Genomic DNA, 21829 nt, shown 5'->3' on the forward strand with positions numbered 1-21829 from the left:
AGACCACAAGGCAGATATTGCTTATATCTTTAAATTTAGAGCAAGTGCAATAAATGTTTTCATTGCAATTTCAATGAGTTCCAATGAGTTTTTAATCTATCTTCTGATTTTTATGTAATTTAAATTAACAAAGTGACATGCGGTTGGTTCTTTAACAGACACCGCCTGTAATTTTGTAAAATTTTCTTGTTCATAAGAAAACAGGTTCCAATAACTTTCAATTTTTATCAAATAAAAAATCTCTGCTGCACATGTTTTTCTGAAGCCTGAAACAAATAAACTGCTTTATGAAAGCCTCAAAAAGTAACAGTAGATGAAAGTACAGGTGAAAAAATTTATTGACAAATCATATCAAGTCAACTGTGACATGGTAAACAGGGTTTCTTTTTTATCTTTCATGGGTACCTGAGGTCAGTAACATTAAACCCAGGAAACCACTGGTTGAGTGCATCCTAACTGAAACACATCCCCTCTACACAGAATATAGTGGGTTTCAGTGCTTATGGAGGACAACTGTGAACTGATAACAGTAAAAAGAGATGAAATAGTCGCACACTATTACCCCCAGTTTGAGTTATTGACTGCACAAAAGCTTTCTTCAGGCTGAGCAGTGTGGCTATTTTCCCCTTTTTACTACTGACATGCTCCACTACTCAGTACCTCGATGGGTAAGCTTATTATAATATTCTCAAATGAGTAAGAAAAAACGCTGGAAGCAGTAGTAAAAAACATTCAGTTTAAAGCAAGGCAAAACTTGTCTTTTTGATGTAGAGTAAAATGCAGAAACTATCAGGTAAGCGCATGAACACAGTGGGAGGTGGTTACTGGGAACACTTTACTCCTCCCACAGCTTTTCTCTGTGTCTAATATTGAGATTGGATGCGAACATTAGCTGCCAACAAGCCAAATCCCAGTGCCGTGATAACATAATGTTTTTATAGGCAAGCAGTTGTAAAATGCATTGATCCTACCTTGGACGAGGTCAGAGCTACAGTGCCAGCAACAACTTTAACAAAATATTTAATTCTCTGCTTTCCTCAGCAAACCAGCGCTGAGATTACTGTTGTGCAGGGTTGGGGAGTAACTGATTACATGCAACAGAGTTACAGTAATCGGGGATTTAAAAAATAATTGGCAACTCTAATCCATTACAGCTACTGTGAACACAGAAATCAGAGTACACTTTGAGAAAAATGGTGATGACCCTATGAATTATTTGAATGTGTTTAGACAGGAAATTGAGATACTAATATGATTTTACACATCTTAAAATAACAGTTGTATAATAGTTGTAGATAAAGATAATAACAGAACCAAATTGCAGCCTGTAAATTGTAGAAAAAAAGTGTAAATTTCAATACATATCATGGATTTAGAGGCAAAGTAATCCAACAGGAAGATATCAGATTACATTATTGAGTTGACGTAATCCATTGGATGACGTTACTGATAATAATTTGCATCAGGTCATCAGTAATCTGTAATGGATTAGATTTTGAAAGTAAACCAACCGTGGTATAGTGCCACATGTAGGTAAAATACTTTCCTCAACAAAATAAAGGTTGTTCTTTGGCAATCTTTTTAATTAGCACACATTATCAAAACAAGTAACTACCCCTAAACCAATAATAATAGAATATCCTAGAATATTTTACTGATTCAGCTAAAATAACTCACACCACAAATCATTTCATCAAGTTAGAGGGTTGTATGCGCATATGACAGATCTTAGCCGAATAGCGAGATCTTTTTTTTGACGACGAAAAGTGCAATTAATCTGTTTTGTTGGAAAGTGCCATTATTTCACCTTCTCACAGCTTAAATGACAAATGAGCCTTCATGTTTGCGTGGCTACGGTCAAGTGGGACAGTCGGAGGGGATCCAGTGGAGGGAGGGATGATGTAGAAAGGCACAGAGTGGGGTTCTTCCCTCTCGTCTTCACTCCTGCAGCTTGAATTGGAAAGAGCTGGTGCTCCAGTGGCTGGTGTCACAGTTGAGCATGGTGCGCTCGGTGAAGGTCACATTCCCTGCTGCGTCTATCAGGATAATGGTGTTGGTCCTGAACAGGCAGGGACACAGGGGGCACAAACAAAAACAGAGAAATGATACACTGTGTGTGTGTGTGTGTGTGTGTGTGGGTGGGGAGGGGTTGTCAGAGATTTACACAATTCACAACACAACATAAACCATTTGGTGGACACTTTGATTTAAACTTTTAGTCCCACTGGGAATCAAACCCTTAACCCTGGCAGTGTTAGTGCCACAAAGCCAGTAGTTCCCAAATTTGGGTCCATGGACCCACAAAGGTCCTTGAAGGAGGTTCCAGGGTGTACCAAGCAAAATTAAGTTTAATTTCACTATAACTTCATTCACTAGAAACTATGCCATTAAGACCTCCCCACCTACAATGTAGACATAACGTTATACAATCCAAAACTAAATCAAACACGACAAAATTGTTCCCACATAGGGGTCCCTGGGTAAAAATCGTATCAACTGGGGGTCCGTGGGGCCTAATTTGAGTCTATATGGGGGTCTGTGAAATGAAAACAATTGGCAACCCCTGCACTAAGCTACAGAAACACATTTCAAACATGTATAAAAGGAGGCAGGGGTAACGCTGAGGAGGACTACAACCATTTGACATTTGCATATTCACATTTTAGGCATTTAGCCAACACACTTATCAAGAGTGAACCGGTAGCAGCAGATAGTGTCTTGCTAAAAGACACTTTGATGAAAGACACTTTGGCTGTTGCAGGGACTGAACCTATGACCTTTCGGCGACAGGACGGTCTCTGTATCCACTAATCCACCGTGCCATCGCAGTACAGACGATCCCCTTTCATTTCCTTGCTGTGCAGGATGGATTACGCTGGGGATTTTTATGCACAAAGAGCTCTGTGATCTAGCAGGTCGTCACAGCCCTGTCAGTTACCTCAGGGGGGTGGCAAACGGGGGAAAACAGGCAGAGAGAGATAATTGGTGTGGGTGGAGGACACTGACCTTGTGCCATAATGAGGACTGCGAACACACACCGCTGACAGGGCCTGCAGCATGGACTTGCTGTAGCCCTCGCCCTGGCTCTCCTGGGCTAGGTCAGGTGTGTTCCTGTTAAACAAACACACAATACCCCCCTCTTTATAAAGCTTTAGAGTGGTGCGTGGAGGCTACTGTCTTTAGTACATCATTCACTGTCCCTTTGCACTGTATGTGAAGTCTCATTGTTCTTGTAGCATATTTGAGTAAGCAATCAAGACTGTTAGCAACATCTGTAAGGTGCATATATGAAGTAAATTCACATATGATCCATAGTCTCTCCCATCCTTCCCACCCATACAGTCTACTTAACATTTGTGTTGGCTGCGTATGTTTATATAATCCTTCAACTGTTTTTCTATTTTTGTTGCTTTATTATTGCATTGCTTTTATATTGTATTTTTGTGCTTATATTCTAATTTTCTTTTTTCCCTTGCTGTGTTCTCTTGCTTTTGTTGCTGCAACAACCCAGTTTCCCCATGGGGAGCAATAAAGTTTCATCTCATCTTATCTTACCATGTGGCAGAATGTTCTCTGCCACTATGCTAGTTGTCAACATGTCTCTACACCAATACTACCAAAACAAATTCTTGTACATTTATTTTACATGGTTCATAAACGGATTCAGATTTATGAGTTTTGACAAAAGTTTCACAGTGAAGTGAATGTGTAACATAAAAGAAATGGCCGGGCAGCGTACCATTAGACCATTAGAGAGAGAGAAAGTGAATTACTATCTAAAGGGTGTTACGGTGTTAAAAGTTCACTGACTAAAAGCCAGGTCATTAGGATAATGTACGTGGGATGCTTAAGTCCTACTATTAGTCTGATATTAAGGGCTGAGCACTATCCCAGCCATACTGAAAGTGAGGACTTGTTTGTGGGTCCCATTTACTGGTTAGTGAAGCTGCCAGGCCTGTTTTATATCCATTCACAACTACTGAGCCCTCAACAGTGCTACAGAGTACTCTTAATAACCCAGACAATACAGTCTTCAAAAGGCATCTCAGTGAAGGAGTGTTCATCTTGGAGCATGACCCTTCATCATAATGTTCAACATCTACAGATCCCACAGGTCCCACTGCAAAACTATGGCCCTTGGTAACTTTTTCATGATTAAGGACTGCAAAAGACAATGGGCCTTACTCACAAAACTTATCTTCAATTATTCTTACTTTTATTCTTGAGAAAAGTGTTTAAGATGAAATCAATGGATCTAAGCCTTATATTTGCCAAAAATAATGTAGACTACAACTGAAGTAAACTAGGGAATGGAGAGGCCGGCCACTCACAGCTCCTCGTTGTTGAGGACGTTGAGCAGCTCCTGCACCAGGCCATCACAGGACAGGGACTGGTTGTTGACAATGCTGCTGAACTGACACTTGCCCTGCTGCAGTTTCCTCCATGGAGTCTCCAGCAGCGAGTTACTCAAGCCGTAGATCCCTGCTGAAGCGCCCGTGCACGTGCACAATATGCACGCACACATGGACAAAAGCAGCACAGACAAAACAGTCAGGAGTGCACGTGCACAAATACATGTATGCATGCACACGGTGAGTGACCTTCTACCGTGTCATTCAATGAATAAACCTACTGAGAGTAAGATCAAGACAGAAATATGCTAACATCAGTAGGCCATAGGCCAAGCTGGAGAGGTAAGTGTGAAATGAACTGTTTCTACAGCAACCACATAAAACACAGACCTGGTTTTAGACGGATGGGCTCGGGGCTGCCTCTGTTTCCATAGTAACACACAATGTCTTCTTTGGCTCTGCATGGGACACAGTAAGATGGGAAATTAGAGAGGACATTTAGTGATGATTAAACTTCTTTGTCTAATTATGAGGGCCGTTTCAAGAGTCACATGTGCTTCTATGCTATTGAAATAAACAAAAACACAGCATCGACAAATGGTAAAGGAACACTCTTTTCTGGGAATCATGCTAAATGAGTGCTCTTTAGTTGTAAGGGGTAAAATTGAATATCAAAAGTACAGCATTCAGTATTCTTTCCTTAATGACTGATTTTCTTTCAGAAAACAGGAATTAAGAAGCCTGTTTCATCTGCAGCGGCAATTCAAATGGGAAAATAAATCTAATACAATGGTTAATTGCAGCATGAGAATCTTATCCTTAAAGGAACAAACTGGTAAAATTAAGAGCTTCAAATACAAATTAGTGCAGCAAACACCTTTCAATACCACAAAACCTTTTAGTTATGGTGTTAGATCTCTTTGCGCAGTCCCTGGTTACAGGAAATTCATTCAAACTGTAAAACCTGTCTGACATCAAGGGCATCTATGAGTGCTTTGGTACAGGAGACTGAATAATAAATTATGACCAAATCCTTTGAACTGGTTGGGGAATGAATTTTGATGTCAATTTTATGACAGCCACACCAGTGGCATCAGTCAATTTGAAATCTGGTGCAACACTGTATCAACAGCTAACCCGGAAAGTTTCCCAGCAAAGGACTGGCTAGACGAGACTAGAATATCACTGCCGTCCCTGTACCTCTTCAAGAGAAATCACTGGAGCATTTTAAAAGCCACAGTACCAATTGGGTAGAGGATCTATATGTCATCATAAACAAAAACATGTTTGATTAGGCCCAAAAAAATTGCATATGATTTTAGAATTTCCCCCCCCAGTGTCAACTGATCATTGTGACATTTTTTCATCCTTGTGGCATCCACAGTGGAGGAATTTCACATATAAGATATTGGCTTCGAGAAGCCAGTCGAGATGCATTTCCTTGGTTTGCATACATTGTATCCTAAGATTTGGTATATTTCAGATCTTTAATTTGTCTCTGCCTTATGCACCAGTAGGCGTGAAGAGGATAAGTAAGTAATGTGCTAATCAAAGTTAGAGAAGTATTAGCATCACTGAAGTCTTGCTATGACTTGGCGTGATGACACGTTTCTCGTTTTATGTTTTCTCAGCCGCAGACAAGATTATTATCTCTTAGGGCAAACCAGACAGATAGCCAGAGTGATAAAACCCATGATGTGATGCGATTACTTGACAATAATCAATATGCCTGTATCTAGTGTTTTGAAATGTAGGTGGTGAGTGGAGTAATTTAGATCATCTAATCATAATTAATCAGTTATCATGCACTTCCTTCACAATGCGTGCCATGCTTTCCCGGGGATATTCTGCAGTAAACATTAATTTCTTTTCAATCTCAGCAAACGGTCGAGGACTGAAGGAATAAAAGGATCACATATCAGACATGAGGAGCTCAGCTATCTCCCATTCGTTCCCTTCAATTAATTAGGGACAAATTTGCGTTTGTGTTTGTGCCTGGTGAGTCATTAAGCGCTGGGTGAAAACAGTTGCTCCTGTGCAGAGGCCATCTCTGTCTGTTTGCATGAGAGCTTCTCTTATCGTGTGTACATTTCCTGGGGCAGAGGGTTTTCAAAAGGCAGGACACCGTACGTCCGAGCGGCTGTGGGAAAATACTGAAAGCTCTAGGTTGACATTACACCATCTCTCAGACAAGAACAAACCAGTGACCTTATTATTGTTCCCAGACTTGTAGCCAAACCAAAATGGAACATTTGAGATTGAGAAAACAACAACTTTTTCTCTGGTCGTAGGGTAACTGTGAACACAGCAGCATTGGCTGATGTTGACTTGGGTTGATACCATCCCCCCTCATGCATGCAAACAGTGGCTACTCAATGGGAACCAGATGGTATTGTAACCTGAACGGAGATAGGAGACTTTATAAAGCCTTCTTATCTCTGTTGTCAATTCTGCTATAGGCACACACAATGCATAAAATAGCATTTAGATGTAGGTATTGTGGCTTAAACTCGACCATGCCAGCCAAGGGCCTGGTGTCTAGGTATGCAGTTTGTCTGTGATGTGCATCAAATTGACTGTGGAGGCAGCAGGTGGAGGATTTGGAGAGAGATAGCTCTATTTCTGCTATTTGAAGCTGGCAAGAATATCAGAAGTCCCATCAGGTGTGCTGTGGGTTGATTTGGGCTGAGATGAGGGAACAGCGGGAGGTCGAGGCCACTGGGCAGGGAGAGAACGAGGAGGGAAGAGTCGGAACAGGCTTTTTCAGATCTCTGTCAGAGAGGCAATCAGTATGCTGGCTGGGAGACGTTCTAATGAACAGTCCTCTATGCTGAAGCTGCAGTGCAGTTTCCCTACCGCCAGCTGTGGTGTAGTTGCCTGGAGATGGTTGGATGAGCTTTCAACATTACCAGTGTGCAGAATGTAGATGGGCATGTGGGGGAGCTTCTGGGCAAAGACAACATCAACTCTCATATCCACTCACACAGACCCATGCACACACACATGCAAAAGCTCTGGACTGACAAAAAGCTTAAAATTTGTTTTGTGCTCGTTCTCTTGTTTTTATTTGTATTTATGTTCTTTGACACTGTGCAAAAGCACTTCATGATTAACCTATTTTGTTAAAAGCTCTTTCTCAATTAATTTGACTTACCCAGTGATCAATATTGCTGATATGGTGGTACCACATTTCATCATCAGCTATGTGACCTCAAGGTGACTATTGAGATACTGACTGACCATAGTGGATTAATTAGTCTATCGCAAAACAGAATCCTACTTAGGCAATGTCAAATTCTTATAGAAGTATAATTATCTCTATAAGTAATGGAATCTTATCGAGCTTGACCGTCTCAGAATAGCAATATTAGTCTACATTAGATCACAAAGTCTTTCATGGCAAGAGAAAGTAAGGGAAATCTAGTGGGATGCAGAGCTCCTCTGTGAACAATAAAGATGTAAAATATGACCCTATACTTTACTGTGAAGCCAGAATTAACAGAATTTCCTTTTTGTCAGCCATCTGGATTCACTCATTGGACAATGAAGTGCTCTTCTATGTAATATCCATTAACTAAGAGTCAACTCTATTCGGAACAAAATCATACATATTTTCCCCTATGGGTAACCGGCATTGGGAAACGACAAATATTCATAGCTGTTCCTCATCAAAATCTTAGAGTTCATCCACCCATGATACTAGCTCTGGAATGTGCATATCTGATGCACCACTGTTTTTCTTTTTCAGCCCAAACAAGCTTCTGCCAAGAACTACAACACATGGTTTAAGGCCATAAGATCAAACCACTTTTAAAGTTGTTTTTATAAAACAGGCAAGCTCTGCTTGACTGAAAGTGTATTTAGAGGGGCATTTCTTTTCAGGCAAACATCAGAGGGGATGTTCATTAAAAGGGATAATCTCCGGGCATTGACTTTAAAGCAAGAGTGACATGAAGTGGGATCAAAATCCAAAGCTATAGAAAAGTCAGATGGAGTCTTGGATATGGAGTCGGGAGAGCATCAAGATGAGAACATCTGAGATCAAATTTAAATATATATGGCATTAGTTCCACCGAGGCAAGGCTGTGTGCAGTGCTCTGGGAAATGCATGGCTGCCAACGACTGAATCACTTGCATGTAAAACTCAATCCAACATGGTTATAGATTATTAATCAAGGCGAAATTGGTTTAACAAGCAGCACAATTAAAAACGAGCAATACATTAATCATGGCCATGTAGACTGGAAAGATTTTAATGTCTGTTTCTCTGGGTTATGAATATAAGTGTACACCCTTTCCCTCATCTGCATCCCAATGAGGAAGATCACACAAATTGTAACACTAAGAGAAGACAGGGAATGTTTAAAAATGGCTGGCACATCTTGTCCCCCTACCACCGCCACATCATAAATCATGTCTCTGGTTACAGATGAATGAGAAACACTCTAATTGTAATATAGAGCTACTCTTCATTCCCTAGATGTAGTTATTGATTCGGAAACAAACTAGACGCCTTATTTCCTCTGGACTGGCGGACACCCACTATTGTGGAAAACAAATAGGCTGGTAATGATGGCGGTTTATTAAAAAGATGTATGCATGCATTCTGTTGCTGTCATCTCTATCTGCAGCGGACGTGGCTCCCATCAGACGTAGATGTGGGGGGACCAGCAAGTACATACACACCACAAGGCTCTGTTGAGCGAGTCTAGCCCCAGATGACTGCACAGACAAGGCATAAGGCACTGTCAAGGCATGAATACATATCTTTCCCTTTGTTGGTGTCTCGTGAGCGTGTGGTGGCACCTTATCCATTCATTAAGGAGTATTGCCGCGGGGGCAGCGCAAGCAAGCGTCTAAACTACCACAGCTCCTGCTCTTAACAAGGACATTTGCATATCCTGATGGCTTTGGCTATCAAAGAATCAACAGCTGAGCCATCTACCTGCTGTTACAACACTACAGTGGAGATGCTAAGCTCTTTGTGGATGTCTGTGTCGGACTGTCTATGTGTTAGCTCTGTGATGGACTGGTGACCTGTCCAGGGCATTTCCCCCATCTTCCGCCCAATGCATGCTGGGATGACCCTGAATGAATCAATTAATAAATCCACTATGGGTTTTTGAAGGCCGATACCGATATTTTTGTACTGAAGCTGCCGATATTTTGTGCTAATATTCAATGTCTTTAAATTGGACCATTTTGATGCTAAAAAAAAAGATCTAAAAACTTACAAGTATTTCCCCCAGAATTCTTAGATGCAAAGCAACTCATGGACTTGGAAAGTAACTTGTTCACTCATTCACTCATTCACATACTCATGGTTAGCCTATGTGACCCCTAATGGCCGTTAGGAGGCATGGCAATGTCTATAGATGACACTGAACCAGGATCATTGACTCGCCTCCTCTGCTGAACTATGTAGGCTCCTTTGCTTCCATGACACTGTGTGTCCTTGTTTTTCTTGGCATTTCAACCATGGGACACTAAAATTCTCCTTTGAAGTCTAGGATAATAATAATACATATAGCCACAAGCTGCCATTAGCGGAGTCCAAGCCCATGGGGAAAATTATTTGACAGTGAGAAAATAAGCTTGATTCATCATTTTGGAAAAGTTCTATATGTCAAAGATTGAATATTTGGTTAAAGTCCTGCAACTGCAATGGAAATGGGGCCTGTCATAATGCCATTTGAAAAATTGCCAATTTTGGCCTTACGGTACAGATGTAGAGTGCAACCAAATGTGGCCTGACACACTTTTAAGCCTTTTGCAAACATCATTATGAAGTTTGGTTTGCCGAACATTTAGGCGTTAATTTAGGCGGAATTATGCATCTCTGTAATGGAGGAGAACTGAAACCTATCTACCAAATCTGATTGCTCTAGGACTTGCGGTCTCTGATGTACAGATCATTTAAGGCAGAAAAAGAAGAGGAGGAAGAAGAAGGATCCTAACAAAAACCACAAAACAGGGTACATCATCATCATCATGCATTACTAGTTTGGAATCTGATCAAATTGTTGCATTAGGATCAACTCAAGAGCTTCCTATAGACAACAAGGGTAGTATTGATCAATTCTACAATAAATTTGTAATCAAACTGAATCATATCGGAGGTGGACGGCACTGACTGGCCGATATCAGAGTTTATAAGCCTGATATATTGGCACTTTTTTTTTTAGTCCTGGGCAAATTTATATATAAAAAAAAACAAACGGAAAAAACAATGTGCAGGAGGGGAAGCATGAACATAAGAAAATCCTTCCAGATCCTGCTTGAGGCCATGTTACCAGGATATATGGGTCACGACACTAAAATCCACTAGGAAAACCTTGATTTTTTTCCCCTGCAGGAAGACAAAGGGGGAGAGTGTTGCAGCTGAACCTTGAACCTCTAAATGGCAGAAACCGAGACCTGTTTCCATGCCAATAGTACGTCTACAGGGGCCTCCTCCATGACAGCTGTCTTGGTTTGCACTGTTCCCACTTTGATTTCTCTCTCTTTCTCTTCACCAGGTCACCAAATTAAATCACGTCAGGCTGCTGGAGAGGACAGGGGGAAAAGGGGGGGAAAAAAATCTCCACATTTAACGCTGTCTAGCTTTTCTTCTCTTTGTCTAAAAACCCTGAAATATGAACAGGTGTTCCCTCAGAATTTTAATGCTGGCTCCCTCACAGCTCAACGTTTCTTTTGAGAGGAGCTTTATCTTTTCTATTCAGTCCTGTCTGCTTAGCACTCCAGAGATGAAGACGCTGCCTTTGTGGTTTCATCCCTAGTTTAGAGAAGACCAGAACACGGGGGAAGAGAGTTAAATCCATTCTCAAAGCGTTTCAAAGAGTCTCAAAGAGTTAAAACCCCTTCTCGCACAAGCATCTGCTAATCTGCTTGGGCTGCAAACCTCAAGAAGTCACTGCATACCACCCACACCTTTGGCTCACTACCCCACAGGGCGGTGTAATAATGAAATTGTTTTGACCTTTGAACTTCTCCTACCCTCTCAGGTCGATTTGTGTATGGAATATAAAGTTCACCATATGTAGAGTATCATCAAGAAGGGACCGCTGCTCTGTGGAAGGCAGGTATGGATTTTCAGCCAAACCGCAGTGTAAAGATTTTCACTCCTTCAACCCACCCTTGACTCAGTTTTACCGGGGGTTGATCCAGGCCACAAGCATACGCTTGGATGTATTTCACCACACCTTTCACTCACTTGAACTCTGCTGTGATGAGGTTGAAGCCGTTGTACAGGTGGCCTTCTGTCGACACTTTCTTCAGGTAGGAGTAGCTGTCCTGATCCTTCTCTATAAGGTAGTTAGACACCAGGAATCCTGCAGGACGCCAACAACACAGAACAAGTTAAAAATGAATGCTTCTTAATTGTTGTAAAACAGTATCTGTCAGTTAGGAGGGTAGTATGCTACTGGAGGGGGTACCTGTGCTAATGTTAACAAACTGGTTAAGCATGTTGGAGACGCTTTGAGAGCCTTGAAGGGAAGTAAACAAATTAGAAAACTGCTATGACACAAAGAGGTGTTTCCCTCAGGGACGTGATCATCTGCAGTGGACAGCTGGGGAGGCAGTGGAGGAGAGACATAAATGAGGCCAGTCAGACTGACAACACCTTTGTTTCTTGTAGAGCTGGTCAGAGGGCACTCGAAATTGCAGCTCATGGCCACATAATCCCTACCGAGTTATAAAATTATACACAATATAAATACACAATAAATACACATATACAAATTGCACACAAATTTGAACCATGAATAGACAAAAAAATGTATGGGAGATGGGAAAATAATTGGTAAAAGGATATACTGTCACAGAAATACAATGCATTTGAGGTGCAGCCAGCATGCAGGATCCTTCATAGGAGACTGTGGAAACTTGAGATGGGTGGTTTAACACCATGCTTGTTATGAATGTATTTGGTATATGTTCATGGCTGACTCACCTCGTCCCTGTGCATCAGGGTTGGCCCGTCCTTCCAGGTAATTGGTGATTGCGGCCAGCTTGCCCCTCTTGTTGATCCCCAGCCATGATCCTCCTTCCTTACCATATTCCAGGTCCAGGCCTGGAAACAGAGTAGGAGCATGATTATTACATCCAGCTCATACGTGCATTAAACTTCTCAATATTTCTCCTTATGGGTGTGTGGCAGAGATGTTCACAGGGTTCATATATGTTTTACAACTTCTTAACTGGATTTGAAGATTTCGGTCAATGTTCAATATAATGTACATAGAATGATATAGCTTATTGAACAGTCACTAAGCGACTGTTCAATAAGCCATATCATCATTCTACTCTTTGGAACAACAAGTATCATTTTCCACACTTTTGCAGGTTTTCCAGACCTGCGTAGGAACCCTATGTTCAGCACAGGTAAATCTCCCCAAAAGAGGCAGATTCACTGTGATCTGATAAGTTGTCTCTATTCACTAAACTTTACTTACAACTAATGGAACTGTCCCTGACAAGGTTCACCTAAAACTTCCAGCAGTGAAGCAAGATTTGTATCCTTCAAAAATGAGAGGAAAGTTACGCACTGGCCTCACCATCACACACAGTTTTAATATGTGGTGTGCTTACCTAAATAAGTCATAAACAACACTGTGTCTGGATCCAATGCAGTGATGTTAACCCACAGGCAAAGGGGATAAGAGACCTGCATGGACTGTGCACAAATATCAATAGTTTCATAAAAATCTTGTCTCATCATTCTGCCCTTGGAAATGTAAAATGGTTGATGTTGAACTTGAATTAAGCTGCATTAAACTGCACCATCTGACACAAGGCAGCAATAATCATAAAATCCATCATCGGTGGTGGACGGACGGACGGACGAACGAACCAGAGCTGATCCATAGTCCATCCCCAGATTTCATTGTGGGACACAAAAATACAGACATAAACTAATGACGCGACAATGGCTCGACTGAAATAGTCTACAGAAACTAAAAATCAATAATTAGGAACAGAATATAAGGCCTGCAACTGAATTAGGATTTTGTGCTTCGTCGTGTTGTCTAGGATTATGTTTTAAGATGACTTCTGACTGGAGTGTCCTTGTGTATATTTTTGGTGATTATGCAATAAATTAAATCCATCACTAAATCAGTATTTTCTTGGTGGGGCAGCAAACGTCTACTACACTTCCTGGTAATAAATAAAGACAGGTCCACTTACACTGACACTGACCCAGAGAGCCGAGGGGTCTTATTCCTCTGGGAGTGGACGGAAAGCTAGCTAGATCCCACAGGGAGCTATAGCTTACTCCCCTCTCGTCATGCTATGTCTCTTTCAGGCCCCCGCCACCGCCCCCGGTCTCTCAGATAAGGCATAGCCATTTATTTCTGTCACATCGCATAAAAGTAGCCATCAATTAGAGGCCCACTACTGGAGTCCTGACCCTTCTATTACAGAGGGGAGAGGAGACTGATGAACAACAAGGCTATCTCTGCGTTTCCTCCTTCAGCAGAAAAAGGGATGATTGATTTCCTCGGCTTGGCTGTATTGTGTTTTGGACATCAGTCAATTAAATATAGTTTACTGTGGGTGGGGATGCTCGGTGACTGAGTAGAGGAGAATTGGATTCTGAGGTGAAGAGGACGGATATTTCATTGAATACTGAAAGCCATATTTAGCTTTGAATACAACAATATTAAAATGCGTGTTATGTATTAAAGTCTAACAAATATTACATTAGTCTAAATGTAACATAAATTGGTCTATGTATATCACAAGAAAACCTGTTTAGATATAAAAGCTGCACTACACCAACTTCTCAAGTGTCTATTTATTTTCTGTAATAAATTAAAGAGGTGACTCATTCAATGTTGCAAAACCATAGAGCTGATTCAAACCAACAATTAACTAAAAAAAGGGGCATTTTTCTCTTTCAGCCAGTGTGCTGTGGCTCTATCTACTTAATAAATAGATGGACTGATTCAAAGGGGACACAGAAGTCCATTAATTCAGGACATTGTTGTGATGACATGGTTATGCGTGGTAGTGAACTAATGGACGCTTGGTCTTACTATCAGCCTTGAGACATCGCATGTAGAGACTTACCACTGAGGATCTCGCTGTTGGTCGTCCAAAAGTCTGCAGCTTTGGACGGCCTGTTGTAGAACTCATCTCTGTTTGCAGCCAAAATTAGCCTGAAGAGATGGAGAGAGGGAGAGAAGCCGTTTTGTTATTTCGTTCATCCCCTGACTCTTTTTCCTTTGTTCTTGACATGAGCCAATGAAGTGTATGGGGGGGACCGTCGATGGTCTTTACAGCAAATCCATCATCAAAAACTCATTCATCATCATCAACACCTCACATCCCCTCCCCTCATATTCCGCTTTCCTTTATCTTCCTTCTCTACTTGCATTTGATCATACGCCTTAACCCAGCACTATTATATACATATACAAGATTATTCTTGGGACATGGGAATATCCATTACATCTATTGGTTACGTACTGTGACTATGACCGAATCTAGAAATATAAATTCTATTGCTGCACTCACTGTTGTCAGCTAAATACCTCAATTTCTGAATGCAAACTCAATCATCCTTTCTCTATCACTCTCCCATAAACTCACATATCCCCATTCTCTAGAAATATGTCAACACAATCCAACGGTAGGTCTTTATCGTCCCCGGGATCTAGACAGTTGATCATTATGATAATAAGTCGGCAGACGGTCTTAAATTGATTGACTGTTGACGCCACCGACTCCATTTCCTGGAACTAGCGCTTCAGGCTCGCTGCTGTAACCTCTCTCTCCCCAATTTCATAGAGGCCTCAGATGTTACCAGGAGCCTTCAAGTAGCATGTTTTACAAATAAGACTGAGCAGGATGCAGAGGATAGGAAAGGTGGAGGTTATCAGGAGGAGGATGTCCTTTGATGGTGACCAAAGGGAAAAGGATCAAAAAGAAAAGAGCCAGCAAAAGAACAGGCCTCTGAACAGAGTTATAGACAACCAAGCTTATCAGATAGGAAGTAAAGTGAAAAAGACTTGTGACCCAAGTTCACCAGCCTCTGAGTACTAGCCACATCAGTGTAATACAGCAGAGCAGTGATATTATTTAAAATGTTTTTAACTTTACAATTTTCAGGGACGATTTGCTAATTTGCTAATGTTCTTTTTCAGCAAGACCCTCCGTCAGTTACAAACCTTCACACCTGGGAGCTGCTCGGTGCAAAACTAGTCTTCTAATGCTGGCCATTAGGCAGCTTCATTAGAGCAATTAGCGGTTAAAGTATAAAGTTTTTGGCAGCATCTTTGGTGCTAAGCGCTCATTGCTGTGGTGTTTCTGCACTGCACTTCCCAGAGTTCACTTGTCAATGTGTGTGCAGTACCGTGACGTCTTTTTCCTTGGATTTTCTGTTGATGATGTCTGAGTTTCTGTCCGTAGTGCTTTTTAGGTTACCAGCATAAGTGGTGGTAACCTATTATGTTTCTAGGAATTCCTATTATCAGGGGTCCAAGCACTGCAGGTGCAGGAAGCCTATTGCATGCATCTCATCATGCAGAACAAATTTCCAAATAACACCCATAAAGTTCAACAATTTTGCCCATTCAAGCCAGGTCATTGTCCACCTCTTGTCCTCATGTAGTGGACCCCAGGGCATTGCTGGCATGCAGCTATAGATTATTATTACTAGTAGTAGTAGTATTAGTAGTATTAGCTAGTAGTAGTAGTAGTACTCTGCAGTCCAAAAAAACCACTTTTCTAATTTGGTAAATAGTCCTGGTGACTCATAACATGGACACAAAGAATGGTTCTGATTGGCCCAATCATATTTTTTTTTGATTTGCACAAAAAGTTGCACAAGTGATTGTAAAATCATGGAATAGTAATCAATCCACGTCGAATTCTACAGGTTGGTCAGAAACATCACTTTAAAGACATCTAATATGCCAGTTGCTGATATATTGAGATTTGCAGAAACTACAGCCACTTGAACTTAAGTTGTTTTGTGATATTAACAAAGACTCTAATACCCACAATGCCTTGCAGGGTAATCAGGGAATTAATTACTGGTAGCAGCTATATTTCCTTTGTTTGTTCAGCCATGGTGGCTGCTCAAGATAACCTTTGAGTTATTCTATTTATTCCAAACAAACCACTGTTGCTGCTGCCGACGCATCGCTTCCTTTGTGCCAATGGTTTTTTCCCAGGAAAGAGTTGCAGGCTTCACATTATTGTTCAGCACATCTCTATAAACCACTAGTCACATAGCAGCAGGCATGCACACAATTCTTCTTCATCCAGGTATCTGTCCTATGCAGCAATTTTGAAACAGCATATGATGCAATTGTTCCCTTGCTTCAGGGAAGAGGTGACCAGTCACTATTGTACCTCATGAATTCTGTTTACGTGACTTAGCGTTTCAGCAGAGCACTAGTATGAATACCTAAGGTACTAACATGTTGATAATAATCTATTATCTTTTGCACTGTGTATTAGAACCTAGTGTCCATGTGTCAGTATGCAGTGTAGTATGTAAGCTGTCAACATGTCCTTGCAACAATGCCACCAAGACAAAATGTTGTACATTATAGAATAGAATTTGGCGAATAAAGTGACTGATGCAAATAGGGAGGGTCATCTTTTATCTCATATCACTAGAGCTAGCACAGAGAGCACCAGAAATCTAGGGCATTTTAATCATTCAGAAGGTGCAGCTCAAATCCCAAACAAACACTGTACCAGCCTAATATCCGAATTAAGGGATTTTTCAGCCATTATTTTGTTTTCCCAATTCAGAATTCAGATGGTACGATTTAACATAAGTCATCTGCATTAGCAACACACACAAACTAGTCATGCTCAATTAGACACAAGGAGGATGGGTTTTTACATTTACCCTCCTCTCCCCGAACACATTGTTTACTGCTCTTTGTCAAAGGTCAGTGCGATATGGATTAAAACACTCCAGAGAGGCATTTATTCAGGGCACTCAAGGCACTCAACACAGGTAGGAAGGGGAAAAAATTAGGCCAGTGAAATTTATTGACCTCTACAATAGCTGCATCTTCCTTGTGAGCTTGGTGGCAACAGTCCCCCTATTAATCTTTTGGAGAGCGATGGGAATGTGGATCCTGTTAAGAGCAAACAGATAGACCAAACTGACCTAATCGGGGTCAACCTCTGTGCATCAAAGGCTAATGATAGCCAGTTCCCATGGCACTCTGAGAGCCACCACTGCTCCAGAAACAAAGCTAACACTAATGATGCTACACAAGAGAGCATCTGTTATTGGATCCTGGGGGGAAATCACAAGCAAGCAGCTATGATCACAGTAACAGTCAGCCAGCTGCATCATGTAGGAGGGATTGTGAGGAGCGGAGAGTTATCAAGGCCATTCACGATGCTTCACTCTGAATTCCAGCTTTTTATTCAACAATCCATAGTGGCTTGTGGATTTGGTATTGCAGCAGCCAAAATAATTTCTTAACTACCAAAATAGAATGATGCAACACTGATTGGCTACCACCCAATGTGGCCAGTAGAGTTGACAGATTTGCTAGCTAGAGCTAAAATCTACCAGTATTGCAGTGGTGGCTAGAGTTAGTTGTCCCCCACAAACTATGGATTGGACTATGGATTGATCTCTGTCCATTTGTCCTCCACAAGCGACGCCTCAAACACAGCTGATTGGTGATGTATTTCACCAATGTGTTCCAGCATTTTTAAAATTACTAAAACTGGCCCAAAGGGGGCGCTGCAATTACAGGTCAAATTTAAAGATGTTTTCCCACACCGCATGTTCGAATGACATGATATTTTGTTCACATAATATGTTCCAGCTATACTTGTTCTAAATTTAAATATTGAATTTTCCCTGATTCTGTCAGAACAGGTTTCCCCGAAAACGCTTGGGGGAAGACAGATCTATCTGGCACAGCTTATGGTAGCCATTGACATACTGTAAATAATAAAGACACATTTTCGCAACAGAACAAATGAGCTAGCCAATTACAGCAGAGATCCAACAGAAACATATATTGAAGAGGTAATATATCATAATAATAATGCTACTTAGTCATTTGCCTTTTTGGTTTGAGAACAAAATGTGCTGTGACACCAGTTGGTTGCTCCTAGCACCGTCCTCCATCTCTGAGCAAATGAAAATGTTGGAAAAAGCAGAGTGCAGGCTGGAAAGTGAGTTTTGAAAGGCAGAAATATCAGCACCTGGCCAAGTAATCGTTGAGTCATTGGTATTGATCAACAACCTTATCAACCCGCTCCAGATATATTATGGTCATTTTGTGCTATGGGGCAGTAAAAATCTTACTTAATGCACCTTTAATATTACCTTGAACCTATTTAGTTTAAGTATGCAGAACATTCCTTTTGATTTACACATCACTGCAGCACAAGAGAACCATTTCTGCAAAGAGTAGGCTATATTTAGCATTGTTGTAACCCTATTAGGACAGAGTATGTTTCACCTCTCCTGAGGTTCAGGTCTGAGTCAGTGCTCATACACACCTCTGCTGTGATCTCCTTAGGCTGGGTCAGACTCCCAGAGGGAAGGACAGAGATGGACTATGGCCAGGTAGAGAGCTCGCTGTCAAACTCAAGGGGATTATAATAAGCTGGGTTTGACATCGCACCGTAAGTCACATTGACTGCTCTTAGTCCACTGGTCTGTGCTGCCCATTGAGAGAAGTTAGCATTTACTGCAGGGTAGGGCACATGCAGGTTGTACACAGATGTTCCATCCAGTGCTTTAAAATGGGTTATCAGATTACAGCTTTATGGAGGAGAAACTACATTTTCTCTAGAACTTATCACATCTTTAGTGCTAAGTATATTATTTGTCAGATACGACTCGTGTATAGTAAGTCTAAAGGTCTATTCATCTTTTTCCATGGAAATCAAAGGACCTGCCCAAGACTGAGCAGGTCCTACTGAGCACAGCTACAAAATATCAGATGTCCGTTGGTTCCAGGTATTCATAAAATACATGATAAAACTTAAGAAACAAGGAACATTGTCCTTCACTGCATTGTTACTGTGCTGCTGTTTCTATGTGACTCTGTGTGTGTGTGTGTGTATGTGACCCCACCAATGCTCAAAGCTCCAACTGGCACTTAGACGCACCTGTACAAGATGAAATAGGAAACCATCGCCACACTGCCAGAAGCACAACAGAACTAATGTCAAGACTTATTAAAATCAACAGTACACAGGTAGCATTGTGGTTAGACACACCATCCTTCATCCATCCTGCTGAAGTGCCCTTGAGCAAGACACTGAATCCCTACCACCTCCAGGGGTGTTGTTCTGTAACGAACCCTGACCTCTGACCTGCCTGCAAGGGGGACATAAGAAAAGAATTTCCCTCCAGAGAGCAATACAGTATCACAAGGTTTTTATTAGAATTCTGTGGCAACTTTTGGTTAATAAATTGAATAATTTTGGTTAGCCATTACCTCTGTCATATTTTGGCAGTAGTGCAGTTCCCTTATTCGTTCAATTTTGCTATTCATGTCAAATTGTGGCTATAGCTGAAATCAAGATGCATTTTCTGGTCCACAATGCACTTCATGACCTTTTTTGAGCATGACCCATTTTGTGACAAAATATCATCCTGTGCCTATCCTCTACTTCCTCAATTCCCAATTACTGTGCTGCATTTTGAATGGTTGGTTGTGAGCCAAATTTGCTCTCTAACATACCAACAGTGCAGTGAATATGAGCGTGAAGGTTTGCTGAAAGGGTTGATTGCACTACCTGTAGGCATTTTTGGATGCAGGTCGAGGGTCAAACTTGAAGAAGATGATACACATGGGTGTGTTGGGGGGTTGAAGACAGGGTCTCACTCAGTCCACAGTGGCCTTCAAAGCTTAGTCATGATTACAATAGCTGAGAGAGAGAAGAGTATAGAAAAAACAACCAAGTAAACATCTGTGGTTTGAGTGCAGCTGTATGAGAGTATGGGTGTGGGTGTGAAGTTGACTGCAAAATATGAACACATGTTTTCTGAACCAAGATCATGATCTGGAAAGACTGGATTAGGTGTGTGTAAATTATGTACTATATTATATGGATAACTACACCTGAAAATGCTGTTCTCTTTCTTTGTCTTTGTTATCAGCAAACCTACATACCTGGCAGAACATGACTTAAGACTGTTCCAAATTTGTAGGACCCATTGGTAAATTCGAAATATAATTCACCAAGCAGCACTACATTTGATTTGCAATGCTTTCTTAAGACTTCTATGGTGTAGCGGAAGAAGATTGCAGGAATAACAAGTATGCATACCAAACTAACCAGAGCACCCAAACCAGTCCATCTTGCCGGTTATCGTTTAGACCTACTCAAAAGGGTCAATCTCTATTAAGATGATTAGCTACGCAATTAATGCAACTATTGTAACTATTAACTCAGCCATACCACAAATCACAATGTCCTCCATCGAGGCTTGCTAGCTAACGAAACATCTAATGTTAGCTACCAAGGTGGCTAGCTGTAACCAGACTGTTAAACTGATAGTCTAACATGGCTTATTACCCAACTACCATTAACGTTACGATACAGCAAGTAATTGATAGTAACTAACACTAAGCTAGCCAAACAATAGTAACGTTAGCCTAGCTACAGTCTGTCATGTTGCACACCATAGTAACAAACACCATAGTAACAAGTTGGCTAGCAAACTAACATAGCCTTACAAAGACCAAAAAGTGGTTAAATACAGATATGGTCAGTTATGCTAGCATTACACTTTCTTCTCCAACGTAGCTTGCTAACCTAGGCAGGTAGCTAGCATTGTTACAGTCACTACTGACAGGAAAGCAAACTAACAAAGTGTTAAGTTTAGCTACCAACCTAATCTTAGCTGTGCGACACATTAGATAGCAAATAGCCAACACGAAATTTCTTTGTTCATCTTATTGTTTGCCAGCTAACTTAATAATGTACGAATTAACTAATGTTAACTGTTTAATGTTGACTAAGAAGTACTCACTGTCACTCTCCAGTTGCTGTTGTCAACTGAACGGAAGGGTTGCCTAACAATCACATTGGGTTAACTCGATTTGCCTCTTCGGGCGCTTCATGTGCTTTACATCGTGTATGAAGTTACAATCTCGGCCTGAATCCCGCCCACCCAGGCATTGTACATTGATAAATCGAACGCATTTCCGACAGGGTTCCAACACTCACTGTGATTGGTCAGTTATAGGCAGTAGCAGAGCCGCACTAAACAGAAGCAGTGGCAAGAATCAAGTTTCAAGTTTCCGGTTAAGCAATATTGCCTTCAAAATAAAAATAACAATGTATTGGGATATCTGGATTGAAAATGGAGTGAAATACAGGCATGAAATAGTACACAAACAAGATAATATGGTATTGTGGTGAATGTACTGTATTTCCAGATATTATAGGGCATTATGGAGGGGCAACTTCAAGGCTAAACAACAAATAATATTTAGGACTCAAATACACATACCAGACAA

General features: G+C 41.1%; 1 protein-coding gene across 2 annotated transcripts; it reads right to left on the bottom strand.

Moving 5' to 3' along the window:
• Positions 1-320: 320 nt before the first annotated feature.
• On the bottom strand, positions 321-21392 carry tango2 (transport and golgi organization 2 homolog (Drosophila)). 2 transcript variants are annotated; one of them, XM_071911374.2, is made up of 9 exons: positions 21340-21392; positions 20100-20231; positions 14427-14515; positions 12307-12426; positions 11566-11683; positions 4743-4810; positions 4332-4482; positions 3007-3111; positions 321-2059 (listed from the first exon to the last, which is right to left on the bottom strand). In XM_071911374.2, exons 2-9 carry the CDS (start codon positions 20153-20155, stop codon positions 1939-1941), a joined length of 828 nt encoding a protein of 275 aa, XP_071767475.1. In that variant the 5' UTR covers positions 20156-20231; positions 21340-21392; the 3' UTR covers positions 321-1938. The 2 variants fall into 2 exon arrangements, with proteins under 2 accessions (XP_071767475.1, XP_071767474.1); XM_071911373.2 differs by having other exon boundaries at positions 4332-4485.
• Positions 21393-21829: the final 437 nt, after the last annotated feature.

The sequence above is a fragment of the Centroberyx gerrardi genome, chromosome 8 (assembly GCF_048128805.1).
Source record: "Centroberyx gerrardi isolate f3 chromosome 8, fCenGer3.hap1.cur.20231027, whole genome shotgun sequence".
Lineage (NCBI taxonomy): Eukaryota > Metazoa > Chordata > Actinopteri > Beryciformes > Berycidae > Centroberyx > Centroberyx gerrardi.